This window comes from Eptesicus fuscus, chromosome 6 (genome assembly GCF_027574615.1).
Source record: "Eptesicus fuscus isolate TK198812 chromosome 6, DD_ASM_mEF_20220401, whole genome shotgun sequence".
Classification (NCBI taxonomy): Eukaryota; Metazoa; Chordata; class Mammalia; order Chiroptera; family Vespertilionidae; genus Eptesicus; species Eptesicus fuscus.
In genome coordinates this window covers 76,905,660-76,928,776 of record NC_072478.1, presented here as the reverse complement: position 1 = coordinate 76,928,776, position 23,117 = coordinate 76,905,660, and the positions used below count along the sequence as shown (strand labels likewise).

General features: G+C 52.3%; 1 protein-coding gene and 1 long non-coding RNA gene across 3 annotated transcripts in view; one reads left to right on the top strand and one right to left on the bottom strand.

The window, feature by feature from the left end:
• Nucleotides 1-23,117, top strand: part of SPOCK1 (SPARC (osteonectin), cwcv and kazal like domains proteoglycan 1) — a 465,949-nt gene that overhangs the window by 368,201 nt on the left and 74,631 nt on the right. For both annotated transcript variants that reach the window (XM_028148018.2, XM_054717880.1), the window contains one exon: nt 18,538-18,652. In XM_028148018.2, the coding sequence (XP_028003819.1) occupies nt 18,538-18,652 (115 nt within the window). The remainder of the gene's footprint in view (nt 1-18,537; nt 18,653-23,117) is intronic.
• LOC129149481 (uncharacterized) lies at nt 21,743-22,806 on the bottom strand. The gene is made up of 3 exons (XR_008556385.1): nt 22,729-22,806; nt 22,412-22,575; nt 21,743-21,886 (listed from the first exon to the last, which is right to left on the bottom strand). It is a non-coding gene; the product is annotated as an uncharacterized LOC129149481 (long non-coding RNA).

The following is a 23,117-nucleotide window of genomic DNA, read 5'->3' as shown; positions in this document are numbered from 1 at the left end:
AGCTACCCATGCATTTCCCCTGGATCACCTTCTCCCCCCTCCTTTTTTTCCCTGCTGCTTCCTGACCTTCTTTCTGAGGCTCTTCAGTATTCTCTCTCCCATGGAGTTTGAGGAACCCTCTCTGGGTCCCCTGAAGCTGATGCTGTGCTTCTGACTCCAGCGTCTCCTGCATGTCACAGTGGTCACAGTGCTCCCGGGTCCTGGCACCCATGCTGTGCCATTCACTGGGAGAGAGGCTGCGGCTCCAGCCACACAGAGAGGCCCAAGGATGGAGGCATTTGGAGGGCTGGAGGTCTTGAGGAAATAACTCTTATGATGAACCCGATGACATAAATTCAGTATTGATAATACTGAGAAATATAAAATATCCCCTGTGGGAGTGCTCCACTGTGCCCGGAGCTCAGCATTCCTACTTCCCAGAGGGAGACGCGGACGCTCAGGGAAGTTGGGGATGCGTCTGCGTTCTGCAGCGGGACTCCACCCAGACCTGGCGGGGCCTCTGGGGAAGAGCCGCGGGCTGAGGGGAGGAGCGCAGCGGCAGCCAGCCCCTCAGATGCAGCCTAGGATGGGGCCTTCACCATTGACGCAGGAGGACGGTCACTCGGTGACCCCTCTGCCCTCAGTTCATCAGTTGAGAGGGAAAGAAAGACGGGCGGTGCCCTGCTCCCTTCATCTTTCTCTTTAGGTGGCTTTTCCTGTCTCCTCGTTATTGTATTGATTCAATTCATTTCAACAACTACCCACAAGGACTTCCCCGGCAGCGGGGAAGTGACAGCGTGTTACATAAGAGCAGCGCTTGGTTAGGACCCAGAAAGCATCGGTGAAGTCGCAGCTCTACGTGGTATCATCCTGTGACCTTGGGCAAATCGCATCTTTTCTCTGAGTCCCAGTTTCTTCATCCATCACGTGATGGTGAGGATGACAGGGGCACTGTGACTGTCCTTGCTCAGTGTCTGCATCTGGGTGGGGCTGGTAGGGCATCTTGTAACCTTCGGGGTGGCCTATTTTGTCCCCAACAAAGAAAATTTGGGGTTGGGCGGAGTGTGGAATGGGGGAGAGAGATGGTGTGAGGAGCAGAGGGAAGGAGCCGGGGGTCCAGGCAGAAGCTCCTGGGTCCCTAGCCGCTCAGGTGCCCTCAGCTGTCCTGCACCCAGTTAACAACGCCGGGGTGGGGCAGGAAGATGAGGGCCCTTCTTAGCGAGGAAAGGAGGGGGGCAGATGGGGAGTCCTCGTGCCAGACACTTGATGAGTTTGTAATTTCATTTTCCTTAGACTTACCAGCCCTGGGAGTAGGTGTTATAACCAGACTCACGTGGTGAGTGGCAGAACTGGGACCCGCCGCGTCTGACCGCAGAGCCCCGGCCCCAGCCCTGAAGGCACTGCCGGGGGGGGGGGAGCAGGAGGGGGGGTTACATTGGCTCACACGTGGCGAGTGCAGTTCCCCACCCATGTGATTGCCAAGACTTTTAAGAACCAAGCGTGTATACCGTAGAGGTTTATGGTGAGGACTGAATGAGCGAATGGACGGGAAGCTCTGCTTTTAGCGGTTGCCCTTGTCAGTCCCGTCGCTGTCCCCGGCACTGGGCCATCACTGCAGTCCTGACGGAACAGGGGTGCATTGGCCCTTTTCTCCTGTGTGTGCGGGCGCCTGGCTCACCGTTCTTCCCTCCTCTGGGAATGGGGAGGCTCTTCCTCCCCAGCGTAGAGAGCGAAACTTCTTAGGGTTCACCCAGGCACCGGTCGTGGCCTCTAAAGCCATCTAGTCTCCACCCAGCCTCCCCATCAGTAGCCTCCTCCCTCCTTCTGGGGCGGGAAAGTCGGAGGGAGGCCGTCAGCAGCTTGACACCCTCACAGATGGTGAGTGGGCCCATCTCTCCGGAGCTGAGCTTCTGCTGGGGACTGTCACCCTCCCGCTCTTGCTCTCAAATGCCTCAAAGCTATGGCTTGGAGTGGCCCTACCTTTAAGTCTTGGTGTTTCCTTTCTATATGCCCCAGGCACGCTGGGCACAGTCTCAGAAGTGAGGCATCCTTACAGCTGCGGCTTCCTGAGTCAGCATGGGGAGACGGTGGGGTTGGCAGAGCGGAACAAACACTTCACCAAACCGTCACCCTGGCTCCTCATCACAACGCAACGAGGCAGGTGCAGACCTGAGCCTCAGAGGGTGAGGGCCGCTCTTCAGGTCATAGAGCCAGCAGGGAAGAGTCGGGGTCTGAGTCCGGGTTTGCCTGCCTCCACCTCCTGCCCTCCAGAACACTGCCTCACTCCTACCCCAGTAGCATTGTTATCGTATCATGGTTCCCTCAGTCACACTGCAGGGACAGAAGCCCAGCAGTGTCCCAAGACGAAGGCAGAAGAAATGCCATTCTTGGTCCTCATCCCCATGCCCTCCATGGAGGTGTGGTGGGGAAGTGTGTACCCCGAAGGTATCCTGTGTGTCCCAGCTCCCAAGTAGCCCCTGCTCGGAGCCTGGCATTGTCCCAAGTGCTTTATATACACCATTTCATTTACTATTGATTGTTTTCTAGTACAGGCATATCTCAGAGGTATTGTGGGTCTCATTCCAGACCACTGCAGCGAAGCGAGTATCATAATAAAGCAAGTCATAATCTTTTACCTGGTGGAGGATCTTGCCTTTAATTTGTAAAAAAAATAAAACAAAAAATATAACATTTATAAAGCACAGTAATGCGGAACACGATAACACTAGCTCTGCCTGCATCTGGCTTCCTTCTCTAGAATGTGAGCCTGGCCTGTTTTGTTCACCACTATATCCCTGGTAACTAGAACACTGCCTGGCACATAGTAGGTGCTCAAGAACTACCGGTATGAGCTGAATAAATGGAGCACAACAGTCCACGGAGGCAGGTGTTATTATTTCACCCCATTTTACAGATGAGCAAACCAAGGCATAGAAGGGTTCATCAATCCTCCCATAGCTGGGAGGTCGAGCAGCAGGGTGGGCCTGCACCCGGTCAGATGATGTGAGCTCCTGCTCTAACCACTTTGCTCTTCTGGGAAGTCAGCAGTACGGCTCCTGAGGATCTGAGCGGCTGATGTATTATTACTGGCTTCCCTGTGGGCTTCACCAGTGGCATCCTCCTTACGCAGCAAAGAGGCGGTAATTGATGAGCTTAATTATCTGTGGCAACCACAGGAGGAGGGGCGCCGCGGCGTGAGCGCTCCTTATTACTTTGCAGCGCCCGAGTCCCTGACACGGGAGGGAGCACACACAAGGCAACAGGCGCCACGACACACGAGCTGTACCCCTGGGTCCATGGGGTCCCCCCCAGAGTGTGGTGTTACAGTGTTTGAAAAACCACTCAGCTGTATGAAACACAAATTATATCAGATGGAGAGCAGCTAGCTTCCTGGAGATCACAGCCGGCCTCCGTTAATGAATTTTGGCCTGATTAACACAGGTTCTGGACTGACATCAAAATATGCAAGTAGAAACGTGGTAGGGGTAGGAGGATAGCCTCAACTGTCTGACTTTGAAATCAGGGGAAGGGAAGGCTGTGAGAGGCTTGGATCTGAGGACTGAATGTGTAATGAGCTCGCCATCTTTGAAGCTGCACCTCTGCTCAGACCTCTGTAGAAGGGGCCCAGCCCGGACCCTGGGGCCTGCCTGGCCCCTTCTTGCCCAAGGACACACAACAGGGTGGAAACTGAGGGCTGATCGACTCTGAAAACCTCCACTAGCGGCTCCTCTTTTGTCTGTGTCCTCGGTACCTAGATAACGGTCATGTGTCCTCTTTGGGCCTCATCGTCCTCTGCAGTCTTCACAAGGACTTCTGGTGGCTTCTGTCCCCAGGGCCTGCCTTATTATAATGGGGACTCCTATTCTGGCCCCTATTCTCAGGGCCCATGCCAATGCTTCCCCCTCTAATCTATCTACATAACTGCCCCTGAAGCATCCATCTTACATAAAAACTGCTGTTTGAAACTTTAACCCTATTTTGGCTTCTGTAAATGCTTGCTTGCTTAAATAATAAGGAAAATAAGACTACTCCCATTCCAGAGAGGCCATAAACTATGCCCCAGCCAGAGTTGTTAGTGCTGGCACCAGGCCAGACCTTGAGATATGGTCTCATGGCCCCTTCCCAGCATGCAGGCCTTCTTTCTCAGAAGGCCTGGAAGTCTCATTCTCCAAATTTGGGAGACAAAGAGCTGGAAAAAATATAAATAGAAAAAGTTTCCTCCATGTTGGGGGACCCAGAATTTGAAAGACACATTTTTCACTGGGCCTGCGCAGAATTTAATAATAAAATGTAACTCCCTTTGTCTAAGAGTGGCTTGGTTTTTCTCCGGTTTTCTGTAACATCCCTACTTTCCTGGTTGGGGGCTTGGCATCTCATTAAGAGAGCAGCTAGCTTCCTGGAGATCACAGCCGGCCACATCTTTGTGGGTGCTGGACACATCTTTTGCAAGTGCTCCCTTTGTCCCCAGGACAATCCTGGTTTCATGCCTGCATTTCCTGTACATGCCCAGAAGTTGCCCAGGTACCTGCACCCTGACATTAGATACCTGACCCTCAGGAGCCTCGTACGTTTGCCTGTGTCAAGTCAAGGCCATTTCAGGGTCCCTGGGGTTTCTAATTTTGGCCCCAAGAGAAAGTACAAGAGGACAGGGGTTCCCATGAATGATAAGACTTAGACTTTTCTGCCATGGGATGAGCAGTGAGAACCATGAACTCCTACTTGCCTCCCGGGGCAGAATGGTCACAGGTCAGCCTCGTGGGGCACGTGGTCTAGCTGGCTCACATTTCATCGGGGTCTAGGAGAAATGAGATGAGAGCTATTTGGGGGCAAACAGCTTAATTAGAAGGAAGGAAACTTGCCTGGTGTGGCTCAGTGATTGAGCCTCCACCTATGAACCAGGAGGTCACGGTTCGATTCCCGGTCAGGACACATGCCCAGGTTACAGGCTCGATCCCTGGGTGTGGGGCGTGCAGGAGGCAGCCGATCAATGCTTCTCTCTCATCATCGATGTTTCTATCTCTCCTTCTCCCTTCCTCTCTGAAATCAATAAAAAGATATATTTTTAAAAAGAAAGGAAAATGCGAGTCAGTTCAGTCCTCACCAGCTTTGCAACTCGGCTCCATCAGGGAGTGAAACCGTGGAAGGGCGTTTTACTACTTAAATGTGTTTTTCACAGAGGTGATGCCAAGCAAAGAAGATCCCCTTTGAGTTGTGTGGCTTCTCCGTTCAGCACCGCAGGGTCATTCATCTCTACGTAGGAAAATCAGGCAGGAATTCAAAGTCCAAGCTACTGTTTCATTTTTTAAAGATCGCCCTACTCTTGTTGCATTTGGTCAAAAGCCTGCTTTGGCATTTTTGGTCACCTGTATCCATCGCTTCATCTTTTTGGTGCTTATAAATACACACAGGCTTTGTTCAGAAAGGTTTGTTTTCTAGAGAGGAAGAGCAGACAGAGTGAAGCTGAATGCTGCGATGGTTATCTTATGTCAGGCTGTGGGGAGACGTTAATGGCTTTTTTTGACCTTGCGAGGTGTTAGCTTTGGAAAGGAGTTGGTGGAGATGCTTAGCTGGCATCTGTTCTCTCGTTTTTCAGAATGTCAGGGGCTGCCGGGATCAGCATGCGTCCTGTCACTCTAGAAACCGCTGCTCCTCTTTCTCCATCCACGTTTCCTCCTGCTTCTCTGTGGAGTCTCTGGATTTAAGGGGAGAGTGGGGTTCCCATGCCCAGGCTCTCAGAGGGGTCACCAGGTCAGAAAACAGGAACCAGGAGCCTGTCTCTGCAGCCTGTGAGTGGTGACAACGCAGACAGCACAAGAAAGGCGACTGCTCATCCTCGGGGCCACTCCGGGACACAGCAGCAAGCCCTCATGCCGAGGGACCAGAGCAGAGGTGGCATCACCTTTGTCTGAGCCAAATGATTAACCACCTGGGAAGCCTGATGCTTAGGGGCTCAGAACCAGGAGAAAATTAGTTTAAATGAAGCCACTGAGAGGCCTGGCTGGGCTGTTTGGAGAGGTCATTGTTGGTGTAGCCTTCTGTTTGCTTTGACCTTCCTTCTCATTAGTGGCCTGGTCACCCCCCCCACCCCCGCCCCCTTGGTGGCTGTGAAGTGCTCTCTGCTGTGGCCACTTAGAACGTCTGTGGTTCTCTCCCCACATTTCTCCAAGGAACTAATTCTTTCTTTCGTGGTCAGTCTGGTAGTCTTCTGGGGGCTTTTTCCTAACTCATTCATTTATTCTTTCACTGAACAAATAAGGGTGCCTACTATGTGGGGGGCACTGTTCTAGGTGCCTGAGATGCATCGATGAATGAAAAGACCAAGGCCCCTGCCCTCATGGAGCCCTCATTCCCGTGGGACCACAACAGTAGCCCTGCCGGACAGCTGGGAGGGGCACCGCCTCTCCACCTTGCCAGATGCAGAACAGGGTAGCCCCGAGGGCATGCGGCCTTGGTACATGGAGATTCCCCCACGGTTTGTGTGACTTTGCTTTCTTGATAAGAGAGGAGTTCCCGCAGGTATCATGGGCTGACCGGAGGACCGTTGTCTGAGCCTGGTAAACATCTTGACATATCATTAATCTCTAGGAGCCCAGGCTTTCGGGGCAGGTAGCCTGGGTTTGAGTCCTGGCTGCACCTCAGAGCTGGCTCTCACTGGGCAGACGGGCCTGGGCCCGAGTTCTTCACATGTAAGTTCCTATAATAGTTACAATAGTTCCTACGGCGCAGCAGCCGGGGTGACAATTAAAGGAGGCAGCATGGTAAAGCTTTCAACACAGAGCGCGGTACCAAGATGACTAGTTGTTGCAAACAATTAATATATTTAATTAATGATATGTTATTAAGCCATTTCTACCAGCACCATGGAGGATGCAGACCTGCCTAGTGCCTGTGGCTTTACTCTGCAGATGTATTAGACAAGAGCCCGGAGCCCAGCAGCTCCGTTATAAATGGAGGGACACCAGGGCACGAGAGGGAACAGAGAGGGGTGGGCTGTGGCGGTGGGGAGCTGGAGGTTGGAAGTGAGTCTGGAGCCAGGGCGCCCCAAGGAGCAGCCGGCGTCCTCCCAGAGGGGCTTGGGAAGGGAAAAGGGAAAGGTGAGCATCAGACTGAAGCAGGGGCTGGGAGGAGGGTGGAGCTTAGCTGGGAGGATGGGGCAGTGTTGCTGGGGAAGCACAGTTAGGACCAGAGGTGATGGGCTCAAAGACGAGGACTTGAGCTTTAATCCGACCAGTGAGGAAAGAGGTGGCATTTGGGGATCTTTGCTCTGACCTCCCAACAGCAGGGAGAATCACCTTGGGTAGTAGGAGGGACCGTTCATGCTTTGTCTCCGGGAGACAGTGTACTGGGTGCCATTCACGGGCTAAGGGGTATCATAGCCTGCAGTTGTGTGATGAGAGATGAGTTTGTTGGGCAGGTTGACTGGGGATGAGTACCCCAGGCCTACGAGGACTCGCTCAGCAGACAGGGAGATAGGTGGGACTGTGTGCATCAGTTCATCTGCCCAAGCATCTGTTTATCCATCAATGCTTATTCATTCCCTGCTCTTTTTAGATGCTTTGCTAGGCATTGGGTCTGAACAAGAGAATTAAAACAGTGTGTTTGTGGAGTTCATAAGAGAGCCAGGCAAGAAAGCAGTCACTGCAATACTGGGTATGTGTCAGAGCGAGGTAGGCATAGGCTGGGAGCCCTCCGGGGCACGAACCACAGGCTCCCTGGGGACTGCAGACACAGGTGTCAGGAAGGAGGGGGCCAAGGTGGAGCATGTGTCACTGCTTGGGGCTCTGTACTCTGGAGCAGAGTAGGTGTGTGTTTGGGAGAGAAGCAAAGGAATGAGGGTGGAGGGACATGTTGCCATGGATCACCAGGGGCCTTTTCTGCTGGGCTGAAAAGCTTTATTTGAGGGTGAAGGGAATGGGTGTAAAGGGGGTGAGTATCACTCACAAATCTGCATTTCACAGAGCTCACTCTATGGAGAGCTGTGGGAGGAAGGGAGGCATGAAGGCAGGGTTGGGAGCCCTGGAGGGAGGAACTAAGATGCATTGTCTGCCCTGTGCCAGGAGCTGCGGGCAGGCACTAGGGATCTCTTGCTCATCCTGCTATTCCCTGGCAGCTGAAGGAGGGGGTTATCTTTATTTGGTGATAAGGAAAGACTGCTTGGCCAGGTTATGCAAATTGCTCAGGTCCTCACCTCTAGTAAGCAGTGGAGCCTGGATACCCTTCTAGGTTTGCAGGGAGAGTCAAGCAGTGCCTGAGCAGAAAGCCTCTCTCCTTCCATTATCACAGCTGGAGAGGTGAGAGTCAGAAAGACAGGAGGTGCCACCTCCGCTTGCCTGCCCCCTCCTGTGCATCCTCTCTGTAGGGGAAACTGCCCTGTGTTGGAGGGGTGGTGTGGGAGGGGGCGGGCAACTGGGGGCGGTGGCTTCTTGGGGGCGGTGGCTTCTTGGGGGCGGGCCTCCCAGGAAGCAGGGACAGCTGGAGAGACAGGCATCCCAGGGGCATTTATAGCAGCAGAGACCTTAGCAGGTGCCAGCACCTAGGAACAGCCTCTTCCTTCTCCCTGAGCTGCCTGAGCCCACACAGCCAGGTGGGCGGGAGACTTGTGAGGGGGCCCCTGCCCTCACCGCACCTGCCTCACACACCTTCTGGCATCTCTCCTGGGGGGGTTCTGCTTCTCCTTACACTTGCAGCATGTCCTTCATTCTCTTCCTTGTCTTCCTCCTTACTTTTCTCCCCTTCTCTCCTGCCCTGCCTCCCCACTGCTTTCTGTTCCTCCTCTCTCCTCTGTCATTCTCATCTGCCTGCCTCTCTCCCTCCCTCCCTCCCTCCCTCTTTCCTTCCTTCTTTCTTTCCTTCCCTTGTTCTCCTCATCTGTGAAATGGGAGTGGAGGTCCCTAGCTTCCTGGAGTTGCTGGGTGGTGATGAGTTAATTTCAGCATGCCCCTTCTGCCCACTTTGGAGGTGCGAGGCTTGCTGGTCCTGGGGTGTGTGAACATGAACAGCGTCCAGTTCTCGCTCTCAAGGAGCTTACCACTAGGTGGAAGTCAAGTTCAGACGCCCTATGATCTTTTCTGAGGGCCTGGCTGGGCCACCCTGGATTGTCAGCTCCTGAAATGCTTTGCTCAGGAGAGCCCATTATGCTACCTGACAGGTACTCTCTCAGCCCCAGCAGCTGCAGGCCCTACGCCTCCGGAGGCGCTGAGGCCGGCGCCATCGGAGCACAAAGGGAAGCTGCCCACATCATCGTAGCCGGGTCTGTTGGCTAATCAGCCTGACTTCTGCAGGTGACTTTCGCTAACTCAACAATTTACAGTGCTTTTGAATAACATCATTATCACTAGTGCAGTTGACATGCAAGGGTTTCATTTAAGAAGAGACCAGCCAGCTTCAGCTCCCAGTTGTCGCTCAGCCTCGCGGCCGCCTCCAGCAGCAACCGCCTTTTCTTCCTTCATCTCCTGAGATGCTCCAGAGGCTCTGCCAGGCCCCTCGCTGTTCAGGACTCTGAGTCTCCACGCACTGGCCCAGGGAGAAGCTGAATGAGCTGCATTCACAGTGAAGCCTGCCATTCGTTCACGTGCCTGGTCCTCCGGGCAGTGACTGGCTCTCTCCAGGGAGGTTTCAGCTTCTTAATCTGCATAACGAACCTACCAACACCAGCTCCCCGACAGGTTATATCCCATAAGTAAACAGACCTGCGTTAAGTATGCTAGTGTGGGGGCAAAGAGATGTTCATACTTCCCCTCCCACCTTCTGACTTCTGGCTGGGCTAATAGCCAAATTAACAGAGACAGATTAAAGGAGAAAAAGATTAATACAGGTGCGTGGGGAATTCACATAGGCATGAAAATGCCAACATCAGCGAGGCAACATTGATTATATAAGACAAAATTGGACAAAGGAGAAAGAGGGGAACAGGGTATTAGATCTCAGAGGTGAGAATGGTTTGTTTACAGGTAGTTGAGGAAGAGAAGAACACGCAGGGCAGGAAAGTCCTTGCGGGGCTGCTCAGAAATAACGGGACCCCGGTGTCCAGCTGACAGGCCTGGCATCTGCCTGTAGCCTCGTGTTTACCACCCTTGATTCCAATTAGGCTAAGGCTGCCTCTGAAGATCTCCTTCCTGAAGCAGGTTTCTCTGTCTGAATCTTTTGGGAAAAGGGGGAGGGTCAAAGGTTCTTTCTGGTTCTTTCTTAACAAACAGCTTAAAATCAATATCCCAGAAAGCAGCTTCAGAGTTGCAGAATGTTGGTCCCTTCACTAGGATCTAAACAAAGATGCATATTTCCTGCAGGAGGCAGGTATGTAACAGGCACATGGAAGCAGTATGGTGAGTGCAGTGAGAGGGAGTGGCACTGGGCACCGAGGCTTGAAACGCAGGAGGCCTGCCTGGAGGGGAAAAGAGCCAGGCAAGGGAGAGGAAGGCTCCCCAGCTGTCCCTGCTTCCTTGAAGTGGCATACCTCTTCATTGTTGTGTAAATCAGCTTTATTTCTACTTGGAGCCCCTCTCCTCTAGTGCTGGGGGGGGGGGGGACTTGACCTCCATCATCTTTGAGCTTTGCCTTTCTTGGGTCCTGTCAAGGGTCTGAGCTCCTATTCACAGCCTGACACTGGGGTGGGGGTGGAAGTACTGGTTTGGGAGGCACCATTGCACACAGGCCATCACTTTACTTCACTCATTCCTTTACTGAACATATTTTTTCTTAAATTATGATGTGGTTTTTATTATTTATTTTAGAGAGAGAGGAAGAAGGGAGAAGGAGATAGAGAAACATTGGTTGGCTGCCTCCTGTACACCCCCTACTGGGGATTAAGCCCACAACCCAGGCACGTGCCCTGACAGGGAATGACACAGTGACCTCTTGGTGCATGGGATGCCGCTCAACCAACTGAGCCACACTAGCCAGGGCTATTCAACATCTTTTTATTCAGCACCTACTATGGGTTAGATACTTGGGAAATGTTAGCGTAAGTAGCTAGATATTAACAAAGGAGGGGAGCAAAGCGAATCAGACATTGTTAAGCCTAATAAACTTGGGCCTGCTTCACTAGGAAGCTACCACTTCACACACTCCGCAGAAAACCAGTCATTAACCAGGGAGGAACAAAAACAGCAGGAGAAATTCCTCTGCTGGGCACAGGCACAGCAGAGGCTAAGATGGCATGGGGTGGGGGGAGTTGCTTTCACTTTGAGGCATGGGCAGTAGGAACTAAGACGGTGACCCGAAGTGGGAGAGTTGGCCTGGGAAAAGGACTGGATTGGATAAGGGACACAGAGCCCTGGAAGATCTAGGAAGTGCATTGGTTAGGGGGAGGGCCCAATGCCAGCCCCGAAAGATTGGGAAGTTGGTTGGTTAGTTTGAAGTAGAGCCTGGTCCTTCCCAAACCTGAGATACTATAATCAGCCTAACAAAGGAGCTCTTTCTCTCTCTCTCTGTCTCTTGCTCCGTAACATGCCCTCACCCTGTTCCCTCACACGTTCTCCCATGTGGCCTGGGATCCAGCAGCCCCGTGGACTCCAAGCATGGGCCTGGGCGCAGCTGGCCAGGGCGCAGCTGGGATACAGACTCACCTGGCTGGATGGTGGCAGGATTGCAGGGGATTGAGCCAAGGATACAGAGTTTTTGGACCCTGGGCTTTTAGTACTGAGCTTGAAGACAAGTCTCGACTTTTTCTGTGGCAGGACCGACAGAGATGAGACACCGGAGCTGAATCCAGGCCAGTCCTTTGTGTTTGCTGCAGCTTCTTCAATAAATCTTACCTCGAAACCTCAACCTCCCGAAATGCTTTTCCCGGGTCTCCGTGAGAGGACATTATTTCCACCGGCAATAGCCATAGCAGTGAACAAAACAAAGATCCCCTTCTCGTGGAACCACATTCTAGACAAATAGAAAACAGCAAGTAAAACAAGAAATTTGTACACTGTACTAGATGATGGGCGTTAAATAAAAAAGGCACAGTAAGACGGTGTAAGAGGATCAGGGGTGCGGTTATGATTTTAAAGGGATAAAAAGAGAGAAGCCATCAAGGAGCAGGTGACGTTGGAAAAGGGGGAGTTTCAGTTTCCCTGCATGCAACACAAGTGCCTTTCCAAGATCTGAAACGCTGCAGGTCCGAGGGCCCGGGGTTCAGTGGTTCTGGCTTACATCCTGGAGAGAACTGTGATTCAGGAGAACCTCAGTCATTTGTCTGGCAAGTCCTTGCTGAACTGCTCTGTACAGTCCTAGGCCAGGCCTGCAGACGGTGAACAAGATCCTCACCGCCCCCTCCCCTGAGCGCGCTCCCTCTAGCAGGGAGGCCTGGGAGAAAGTCCCTGCAGCAGGCAGGGCCCGGCCCTGTAGATGGAGCAGTTCAAAGAGCAAGTAGGAGTGGTTTCTGGGAAGAGTTTTCCTAGCACCACTGGGCAAAGGAAGTTCCATTATTTTCCCCTAGCTGTGGGTTTAATAATTATTAAACATGTGGAAGAATTTAAAGAATAATGCTATGTATACTTGTTTACCCATCACCAAGATTTGGCAGTTCTTAACATTTTTCAATGTTCTCTCTCTCTATCTCTCTCTCTCTGTCTGTCTGTCTGTCTGCACATATATACTTTTCACCCTAAATTATTGAGAAATAATTTGTAGGCATTGGGACACCTTTCCCCTAAGGAAAGGAAACAGGCGTTTCCTACAGGACAGCCATCTTAGTAGATATTATCATACCTACAAGAACAGTAATTCAATTCACCTAATATGCAGTCCATGCTAATATCACAACAGTTGAATGCACGTTCCCACCCCATCCTTCTCTGTCTCTCGCTGTCCTTTGTATCTGCATGCAGCCCTCACCAGCACCAGCCACATAAACTCCATGAGAATAGGGCCTTGGTCCTGGTGTTGGTTCATGGCCTTAGATTAGGGCCTGGCCCATAGTAGGTGCTCAATAAATAAAGAAGGAACACACACACACACACACACACACACACACACACACACAACTCTGAATGGGACCAAAGTCTTTCTCTTCACAGCTTCCTCCTGATGACCATGGGCACACTCGGGCCCTGGGCAGAGATGGACGGCTGTACTTCCATCCCTCAGGAATAGTGTGTGCAGTCAGCAGCCACTCACTTTGTGCCCCATTACTAAAGACAGCAGAGCTGTGAGATTATCCGCCCCCCCTTCTTTGACATGATTTTAGGGGAGTAAAAACAAATCAGAATTCATCAACTGTGAACACAATTGTCAACTGTGAACTGTCAACAGGCTGGTTTAAAAATAGATGATAGGTTGATGAAAAACAGTGGAGAAAGCAATTTAAATAAAATGTTAAAAATAATACCCAAAGCATGCAAGGCAAAGCGAAGAGTGTGAGTGGTGGGGAATTGCTCTCGGGGGAGACCTGCGTGAGCAGTGAACCAGACAGAGGTTATTAGTTTTCCTTTACAAATCACGGAAGAGAAGGATTTACTGGCCCTTTGCCGGCAAACGCTCCCTCATTCCCACAAGTCAGTGTGTTATGCAAAACGGGAGGGAAGATTGGTTGTGAAATCTGCTGGCACCTTTATTTTGAAGTAGGTCAACATTTCGAATATTTCTGCTCAGTCGTGAATCTCTGGCTCTCCCTGTCTCCTCTGTCCCCGTGATGCTTGGAGAGGCTTGTCTCCAGCAGTAGGCTGAGGGTCTGGGAGTTTCGGGGTTCGCATTTACATTTATATTTGCATTTGTATGAAACGGGTTCCAGTACAATACTTGACTGATTTCCCGCTTTCTCAACTCTCCTCTTTTAAATAGTCATGGCTAATTATTTATTTAACTTCTTTATCATAAAGTCAATATAAAGGCTTGAATTTTTCATGTTTCCTCTGTTGTGGGCGGGAGTCGCAGCTGATATAAGTTGGCCCAGTTCTTTACGTCCAGCTGCTCCGTGTCCCGAGGCTGCCCTGCCATTCGTGTTATTTACTTCGTTCCAGGAGAGCCGAGCCATCTTGGCACAAGATCTGTGCTCTATAAACCTAAGTAAGATGGGTGTTTGCATTCCTCAGACACCATCTCTTCTTAGAGGTCTGGATGGAAGGTACATCAGTTTGCTAGGGCTGCTGTGCCACAAACCGGGGGTTTTAAACAGCAAATGTATTGCGTCCCAGTCCAGAGGTGGAAGTCTGGAATTGAGTGTGGGCAGGTTGGTTCCCTCTGAGGCATGAGGGAGACTCCATCTCATGCCCCTCTCGTAGCTCCTGGCAGCTGCAAGCACAGCCAAAAAATTCTCCCTGCGTCTTCACACCATCCTCTCCCCTCTGCACTCCTCTGTCTCAGAGTCCAAGGTTCCCCTTCTCGAAAGCACACCCTATTGGATTAGGACCCACCCTAATGAGCTCATTCACAACACTAGAGGCCCAGTGCACACAATTCATGCAGGTGGAGGGGGGGTCTCTCAGACCAGCCTGCACCCTCTCAAAATCCAGGACCCCTCGGGGAATGTCGGGCCTAAACCGGCAGTAGGACATCCCTCTCAGAATCTGGGACGCTGCATGCACCAGTGACCATACTTTTCATACAGGTGAAAGGCATCCTGCTGTTGTATGGGCAGCTACATTATTTTGTCCTGATTATAAAAAGTAGTATATAACATGATCCTTCTGAAGCAATAGTACCATTTCCCCATCTTATGGGTGGAAAAACTGAAGCAGAGAGAAGTAATTGGCTTTGTCACACAGTTATAAGTGTCAGAATCAGGGCTGACCACAAAACGTGCAAGCCAGAGTCCATGTATGTCATCACTGCATCATCCTGTTTTTTCAGGGGTTAGAGTAGCCTTGCCAGGTTTTAATTTTTAAATCTAAGAGACTGTTCCCAATATATAGGGTAGGGTCCCTAGGCCTGGCTGGCGATCAGGGCCATCTGCGGGGCAACCAGCGGGCGGGGCGATCGGGGGTCCCCACTGGCACCCGCCTTGGCTGGTGGCCTGGCACTGCTCGCTGGCAGGCCCCGCCCCCTGATCACTGTGGCTGGTTGCCTCCCTTCCTCTGGGTGTTGAGTGTCTGCCCCCTGGTGGTCAGTGCGCATCATAGAAACCAGTCATTCCTGTTTGGTCGATTTGCATATTAGGGCTTTATTATATAGGATCATTGTCTTTATAAAGACCCTATTTCTGAATCCACACTCTGCAATACTGGGGGTTAGGACTACAGAATATCTTTTATGAGACGTGCAATTTCACCCCTAAGGCGAGGTGCAGAGCTTTCCCTCTGGAGGGAGAGTGGAGGCCAGAGCAGGGCTGATTCCTGGCTGCTCAGACCCTGAGGGGGGAGGGCTCCCCCAGGCGGCAGTGACCTATGACGGGACCCACTCATTGCCTGGGTCTCTGTCCTCTGCCCATGGAGCTCCAGGCCTGCCTTTAGCTTTGGCCACTTGTGAGCTTTGCGTCATTGACTGGCTCTCTACTCCAAATCCAAAAAGTACCTATTTTATACCTATTTCCTCCTCTTTTTTTTTTTTTTTTTTATATCCCCCAAGTTTTGTTTTTTTCTGCAGTGAGGACTTATGGGCGCCCCTCATCAGTTCCCAAGAACGTCAGTTTGTAGTCTGTGTTTCGCTTCTCCACCTCCAGGGCGGGCTCTAAGAGGCAGGCGCACAGCCCAGGGTGCTGTAGGCAGGGCGGTGAGCACCTGTGGACCCCTCTTCCAGGGAGCCGGAGGACGCTTGGGAAAGTGTTACAGCCGATCACAGATGGAAACAGGCAGTTACAGTGACAGTGTGATAAGGCTTTATGGAAGTAAATGTACTACATTTGACTTTATAAAATACATTTTTACAAAAACATTTCACAGTTTCCCCTAAATTAGCTTTGGGGATGCTGTTGACAGATAGTCTGAGAACTGCCAGTCTGAAACGGAGGGTTGTTCCAGAGAGCGGGCCCAGGGGAGGAGGGGGAGGCGGAGGGGGCTGGCTAGTGTCTTCAGCTCGCCCCGCCCCTGAGCATGCACCGTGCTCTCTGAAATGAAGCCTGGAGTGGAGACTCACTTGCCACTGCCAGCGTTCCTCTGCTTATCTCTGTCCCTTTGGACAGTCTGCCAGTGTTCCTGTTAGCTATGCTAAGCTGTGGAAGGGCTTAGCATAGAAGAAGCGACAGGAGAGCCTAGGCTGGGCTGCCTTAGCTCCCTGGGAAGTCAGAGAAAAGGGGGCCTTGGAGACAGGTTCAGGGGGTTGGTCTGGGACAAGCTGCCGCTGCCCATTGCTCCCCTTGTTGCAAGCCTCATGGGGTCCCTTAGAGTTTAGGGGATGCGTGCTGTGGGGGAAGAAGAGAGGGAAGAAGAGGGGAAAGGGAACGGTGTGGGCTGCTCCCAGAGGAGATTGTGTACTGGGTCTTTGTCTTGAGGCTTTTATCTCTCCTGCAGGTGGGAATCTTAGGGGAGGGTCTCAGCAGAATATTCATCAGTTTTCCAGGCATGTTCTTTCAGGGTCATGGTCTCTACTCTTTGGTCAGGGTCAGGGCAGGGGGTCATTGGTCATTGCAGCTGGTCCTGGTGTCACCCACCTGGTTTGCCGCTTTTCTGGGTCCGGAGCTGAACTACAACTGAGGCCTAGATGTTTTATCTAGGACAGTGGTCAACAAACTGCAGCTCGAGAGCCACATGTGGCTCTTTGGCCCCTTGAGTGTGGCTCTTCCACAAAATACCACGGCCTGGGCGAGTCTATTTTGAAGAAGTGGTGTGAGAAGAAGTTTAAGTTTAAAAATTTTGGCTCTCAAAAGAAATTTCAATCGTTGTACTGTTGATTTTTGGCTCTGTTGACTAATGAGTTTGCCGACCACTGCTCTAGGAGGTGGCCTGCATCTGCTGTAAAGTGCTCTGCCAGCTTGTTCAGCTCTGACTCAGTTTCCCTGTTCCCCTTGGCCTGACTCATGCCCATCCCTGGGGCTCTCTTTTGTGCTGCATCCCTCCCTAGACACACATCCTGCCTCCCCTCACGGCCACATCCACACGGCTTCAGAACACCGGTTTTTGCTTCCTCATGAAGTCAGTTCATGTGTGAGGCCAGGGCCATGGCTGTTTTCTTCCAGCCCCGCATCTCCTGTGAGCACACTGAGCGCATCCTAGCTGTCTGGCAGGTACGCACGGAAGGGAGTTCTGCAGGAAGAGGGAGCCGCGCCCTGGAGGCCTGTCTGCTGCTCCCGCAGGGGTCGGCAGCGGCTGTGGCGACACTGGAGTTCCACAAGAGTGACTCCAGGACACTTAGAAGCAGGCTTAGGGCCCTTTCCCTCGCTGGTAGTTGGTACGGGATGAATGGCTGGTCCTCTCACAATGGGCCAGCATTCATCTGCACTCATGTGTGCTGCTTTGCAAATGCTCCTGGCCTTTCCCATGCATTAGTGTTTTCCGAGGGCAAAAGCTGTATCTCCTCCTCTCTTTCTTTTAAACCACTCCCCGTGGCACCAGAGCTGCGTGCGGGGGTAAAATTCGCCTATCTCCTCCTCCTCTGAACCTCCACCAGATGCAAACATGGTCCCGAACCCAAGGGCCTTTGCAGAAGACTGACTGCACACAGGCCTTGATCTTGAGGATTTTACAGTCAAAAAGGGGTGAACTCTCAGCTCAGATGCCGCCAATAGCAACCCAGAGCACAGAGCCCGCTGTCTGTTCCCTCAAGCCCATCACAGGTTGGAGGCGGTGACGTGGGCCACCTGATGCTCAGCCCAGAGTCAGACAGGCCTGTGACTCCTGGCTCCGCCCCTGTCAGCATCTTTTGTTATTTCAGCTCCAAGCCTCCGTCTCTTACGCTGTAATGTCAGCATAAGAAAGGCTGTTACCTGTGGAGGCCTGTGCCCCCGTGGATAGCACCCTTCTCTCCTGCCTGTGTTCTGAAGCGGTTGAGGCTTAGGAGTCAGGAGCAGCAGAAAGTGGTGGGGATAGCCCGTCGTTACGGAGGCAGGGCTGGCAAGTGGATGGGTGGCTTTGGGGCTTCCACCCTGAGTCTAAGAATCGGGTGGCTGCTTCCGCCAGTCTCAGGCTGGTTTGAACCACCGGTGTCCTCCAGGGAAAGACTGTGCGAACTTGGGTTTGGATGGTCGAAACTAAAGCATTGACTCCTCTGGTTCCAAGGGGAAGTGCTGGGCCTCACCCATACCACAGGAAATAGATAGTTACTGAACGGTTAACTAAGTAGATACTCTCCTCCCCAGGAGGAGCGTGGGGGCAGCTGAGAGGGACCAGGCATGCTCCACTTGGGACAAGGAAACGTGGAGAAGCTGCCTCTGCTGGGGGGGGGGGGGGGGGGGGGGGGAGGGGCATCTTTGTGGAGGCTTTGGGACTCCAAGATGTGGTTCCAGATGAATACCTTGATTAACAGTCACGTTGAGTTTAGCACTTATTAAGCCAGCCTCCCAGCGCTGCTGCAGCAGTTGTAGATGTGACTGTGCACCTGGAAAAACATGTCTCCTTCAGTGTGCTGTAATTCCGACTGTTCCCGAGACAGCTCCGCACTCCCCGTCTTAGCCCTGTGCACACAGAGGGCACGGCTGTTCCCTGAGGAAGCCCAGTGGGCGCTTGCCCGGCTGCCCCTAAGGCCTGTCCTCTCTCTCTGCAGTGCAAGATGGACTTCCACGCCTGTTCCACTGGCAAGAGCCTCAGCACCCTCTGTGACGGGCCCTGCCCATGTCTCCCCGAGCCCGAGCCTCCGAAGCACAAGGCAGAGAAGAATGGTGAGTGGATCACAGGGGAACCCCTGAAGGAGGGTGGTGGGCGGGGACAGAGGGCGTGGTGAACTCTGCCCAGATGCCAGCCCTGTGGTGTTTATCGGAGCCTCAGAGCCGGTCCAGCCCAGGCGGGGAGAGGGGCTTACTTGGCAAGTACTGCGGCTTATTCAGGGACTCTCACCTGAACTGCCTTCAGCCACCATTAGAAAGAAGAAGAGCTGGCGTCTTTGAATTAACTCTGCTGGTCCAAGATATGCACTAGGTTCTTTGAGAGGTTGAACTGGCTCGAGTAGGAAGGGCAGGTTTTCAGAATCTAAGACCAGGGCCTTCCCTGGGGTACATCTTGGTCTTCCTTGAACTCCAATCTGAATCCTTTGAACCTCTCAAGGCCGAATTTCAAAACGGAGACTGCAGAGGTGTCATAACGGCCGAGCGTCTTCCCCTCCAAAAGCATTTCCCTGTTAATGCATTCTGCTTGCAGACAGCACGGAGCCAGGGGACACATGCAAGGGGCAGCCTCCCCAGGCAGCTGTTGCCCTTTGTGGCCGAGAGGAGAGGGAGCGTGGGCTCATGTGGATGTGTTCACGGTGGGGAAAGTAGCGCCGCCCACTGGTCTCAGCTCCTTTTTGAGGCTAGCGTATGATTGGTCTCAGCTCCCCAATGGACCCGGGATAGAAAGCTGCCTTCTGGGGCCTGGGCTTTCTCAGCTAGAGCTGGCCGGTCCACTGAAGACGGTGCACGTCCCAGTGTGTGAGCGTGTGTGTGTGTGTGTCCCTGTGTGTGTGTGTTCCTGTGTGTGTGTTCCTGTGTGTGTGTTCCTGTGTGTTCCTGTGTGTCCTTGTATGTGTTTTTGTCCCCGTGTGTGTCCCTGTGTGTGTGTGTTCCTGTGTGTGTCCCTGTGTGTGAGTGTGTGTCCTTGTATGTGTTCTTGTCCCCGTGTGTGTCCCCGTGTGTGTCCCTGTGTGTGTGTGTGTGTTCCTGTGTGTCCTTGTATGTGTTCTTGTCCCCGTGTGTGTGTGTGTGTTACTGTGTGTGTTCCTGTGTGTGTCCCTGTGTGTGTGTGTGTATGCATATTCGCGCATGTCATCTAGTGTCTTTTCTTTGTAACAGAAAAGGATGAAAGGGTGTGAGTATTTATCCATTTGCCCCTTTTTAAGTTGTATTGCCTTTTCAGGGCACATAGGTGATGTTCAAGTCTAAACGTGTTCATGGTGGTGACTAGAAACATTGTGTTAAAGGGCCCTTTGGGAAATTTACTCAGAATGTGGAGGGACAGTGGTAAACCATAAATCCCTGTGGTCACAAATAATCTCCATAGGTTACTCCTGGTTACCAAGAAGCTGATGGCGTTGCACGGTGGCCTGACTCACTTATACAACTGCAGCGAGAAAGCTAGTGACCGCCCACCGCCCTCCTTGTGGTGCGGACAGAGAACCTAAGCCCTATGGTGTGGGGCACTCAGCTCAGCAGTTCACTTCTGTGGGAGACTCGTTACGCTCTTCTTAGGAAGCCTCTGTTGTTCTAGGACTAGGTGCATCGTTTATTGCTTTCATTTACTCTTCCATTCGAGGCACGGAAACCAAACCAAGAAACGCCTCCCCACCACGCTGCCCGCATGTCATACACGGGGTGAATGCCCTCTCCTCGCGGGCGCCGGCTCTGCTGAGGTCGCCGACCCGCCACGCTGGGTCACAGGTGGGTTTCCTGGGAGGCTTGTGGTCCTCCCAGTGAAGTACAGCCCTGTTCTTAATGGTGGGCTCTCACACCTGACTAAGTGCGGTTCGCTCTGCAGTGTGACGCTCCAGCCACGGCCTCGCCTGCGCTTCACGTGGCCAGTCATATGCTAGTAGAAACGGGAGCATATTTTTATCAAGCCTATGCGAGTAACTGCATGGCCATTAAAAGTAAAGAGACTCGGAAAACAGTGCTGTTCCTGAATTCTGAGAGCTCAGGGTGGGGCAGTAGGGGGCAGGGGGAGGTGAGGGGGGGGGGCGCGGCAGCGCTCTCGACAAGAATACCATTCAAAAGTGTTTCATTTCCAAATGTTTGTGAAGCACAGACCACGATGTTAATAGTGAGAGCTAGACCAGGAAGAAAGAGAAGGGACTTCATCACACGCCTGTCAGAAATGAGAACAATAACAATTTATAGTGACACTGTTCCAGAACAAATTATCAAAAGTAGATTTCCCTCATCAGTCCTTCAGTCCGATGTGACTACTGTGTGTTCCACTGGCGTTTCTGAGTCCAGTTGGCTTTTCTGAAGTTGTCTGCCCCCGGAAAGAGTCCTGGAACGCCACACTCAGTCTCTGAGGTCAGCGGGCATGTGTTTAAGAAAGCGCCCGGCACAGTGAGGCTGCTGCACGAAGGGTCTCGTGGCCACACTTGGCGCAGTTCTTCCCATGAGGCTCTGAAGCCGTCCTTCTTGGGCTGTGATCACAGCAGAGTTTTATATAAGTCGGGGGGGGGGAGGGGGGGCGGGGCGCGGGGGAGGAGGAGGGAAGCAACTACCTGTGGATGATAAGACTGAATGGCTGTAGTTAATTTATCGCATATCCAACAATATGCTAATGGAGGAAAGTAGAATCCCCTATCAGGGTATGATGCTTAACTTTTTCATACAGATTTGATGGGTGTTTCCCTGGAGGATAAGGACATATTATGGGCAGTGAGGACGTGGACAAACCCCTAGGGTCATTATGTGGGATGATTAAATTAACGGCATTTTACCTGGACAGAATCAACCAGGGGAAGGCCGACCTCTCCCTCTGATCTGACAGTTCTCTCCCTGCAGCTCTCACAGGACTGAGCGGCAGTGAGTGCTCAGCACTGGGATGAAGAGGACCGATGGGTGAGGGAGAGGTCAAAGGTGACATGAAAGGCGGCTCCCTTCTGGCCCCTTAGCTGTGGGGGAGGAGGGGGGAGGAGGGGTGACCACGCGGTCACCTCCCCTTTCCTGTCCTGCTCCTCCCAGAGCTTTGGGCAGTGGGTGAGGCCGTCTTGACCTTGGCGGCGCATGTGGCTCTGGACTGTGTCAGAGGCAGTCTTGTTTCTGCGCCCCTTGCAGAAAGGACATTTCATGGTCTCACAATGCGGGTGCGTCAGAATGTGGCATTATTATTGCTGTTGTTCATATTTTATTTTCAATCTTCTGTTTTGAACCTTGGTTCCATGTGGTGATGAAAGCATTAATGTAGTCACTTCCAGGTCAATTCCGTCAAATCAGGGTCCTGTCAAAATTCTAGAAAGGTGGGGGTGGGTGGGGCTTATGAGCTGCGACGCTGGGGAAAGCGGCTCCTGGTGCTGTCCGGCTCTTTGGCACCCACCCTCGTGGAGCGCTCGCATCTCCAGTCGGTTGGCCTTCAGTGCTCATCTTCACTGCATCCAATGGGATGTTTGAGACCCCATGCCTAGGAAGGCCATCCTGCACCCTCTTTCTTGTGTGTCTTACTCTTGTGGGTACCCTCTCTGGCCCCCTTCACGGTCACAGAAAACTTGAGGATGTCAAGAAAGACAGTGGCGAGGCTGCCATCGCAGGGCTCCGTCCTTGGGTCTGCTGGGCAGCCATGTCTATTCTATGCAGAGGATAGTTTGGCAAGGCTTGGCCCCAGTTAGATTTCATAGCAGTAGCAAACCCCAGGTCCTCTCTGCTGCTGGGGCTCTGCACCGTCTGGGGTTTCACAGGTGCCTCTTCCCTGCCCGGGCCCCGAAGATGGGCTGGAGACAGGGAGAACTGTGGTAAACAGAACCTTTCCCAGGGACTCACCTGCCTCTCTGTTCTTCTTCTTCTTCCCAAAATGTCACTCTTGTAGCCCCAACCTTGATCAGTACTGGATGTGAGTGTGAAGGTGTGTGCGGGCAGGTCTGACTCATTCCTTCTGAATCCTGTAGACATCTCTGCCTCTTCTGCCTCGGCTTTAAGTTTCCAGACTGTTTGGGGGAAATCAAAACCAAGTGGCTGATTTTCTTTTCTTCTCTTTGTTCTTCTGGCATCTCCCCTTTCGTGTGGTCCCTGAGGATATGGTGGAGGGGGTGGGCATCTTTTAATATCTCTGAATATTTCCTCTCACATCTCTAAATTACCTCATGACTTTGGACAAGTTGCTTAATTGCTTTATCTCTCTTATCTCTATGATGCCAGTTCAGCCTCAAGAGTATAGATAATGAATTGTCCTAAAAAAGAAAAAGAAAAAGGAAATGTCTGAAGCACTCATTTCCTGGTTGAGAATCTAAGGGGAAAACAGAGGTCTCTTACGATTAGAGTCTTTAAGACACATTTTTAAACTAGCAAACTCCTCTGCGCTTTCAGACCTGAGCTGTCCCGCCCGCCCCGCCTCCCTCCGGCTCCCTCATCAGAGACCCTTGCGCTTGGCTCCGTCCACCTGGAGGGAGGGTTCCGAGCTCCCTCAGGGCTGAGGTGAAAACTTCCCAGTAGGAGAGCAGACGAGGGAAGATCTTACTCACCTTCTTCC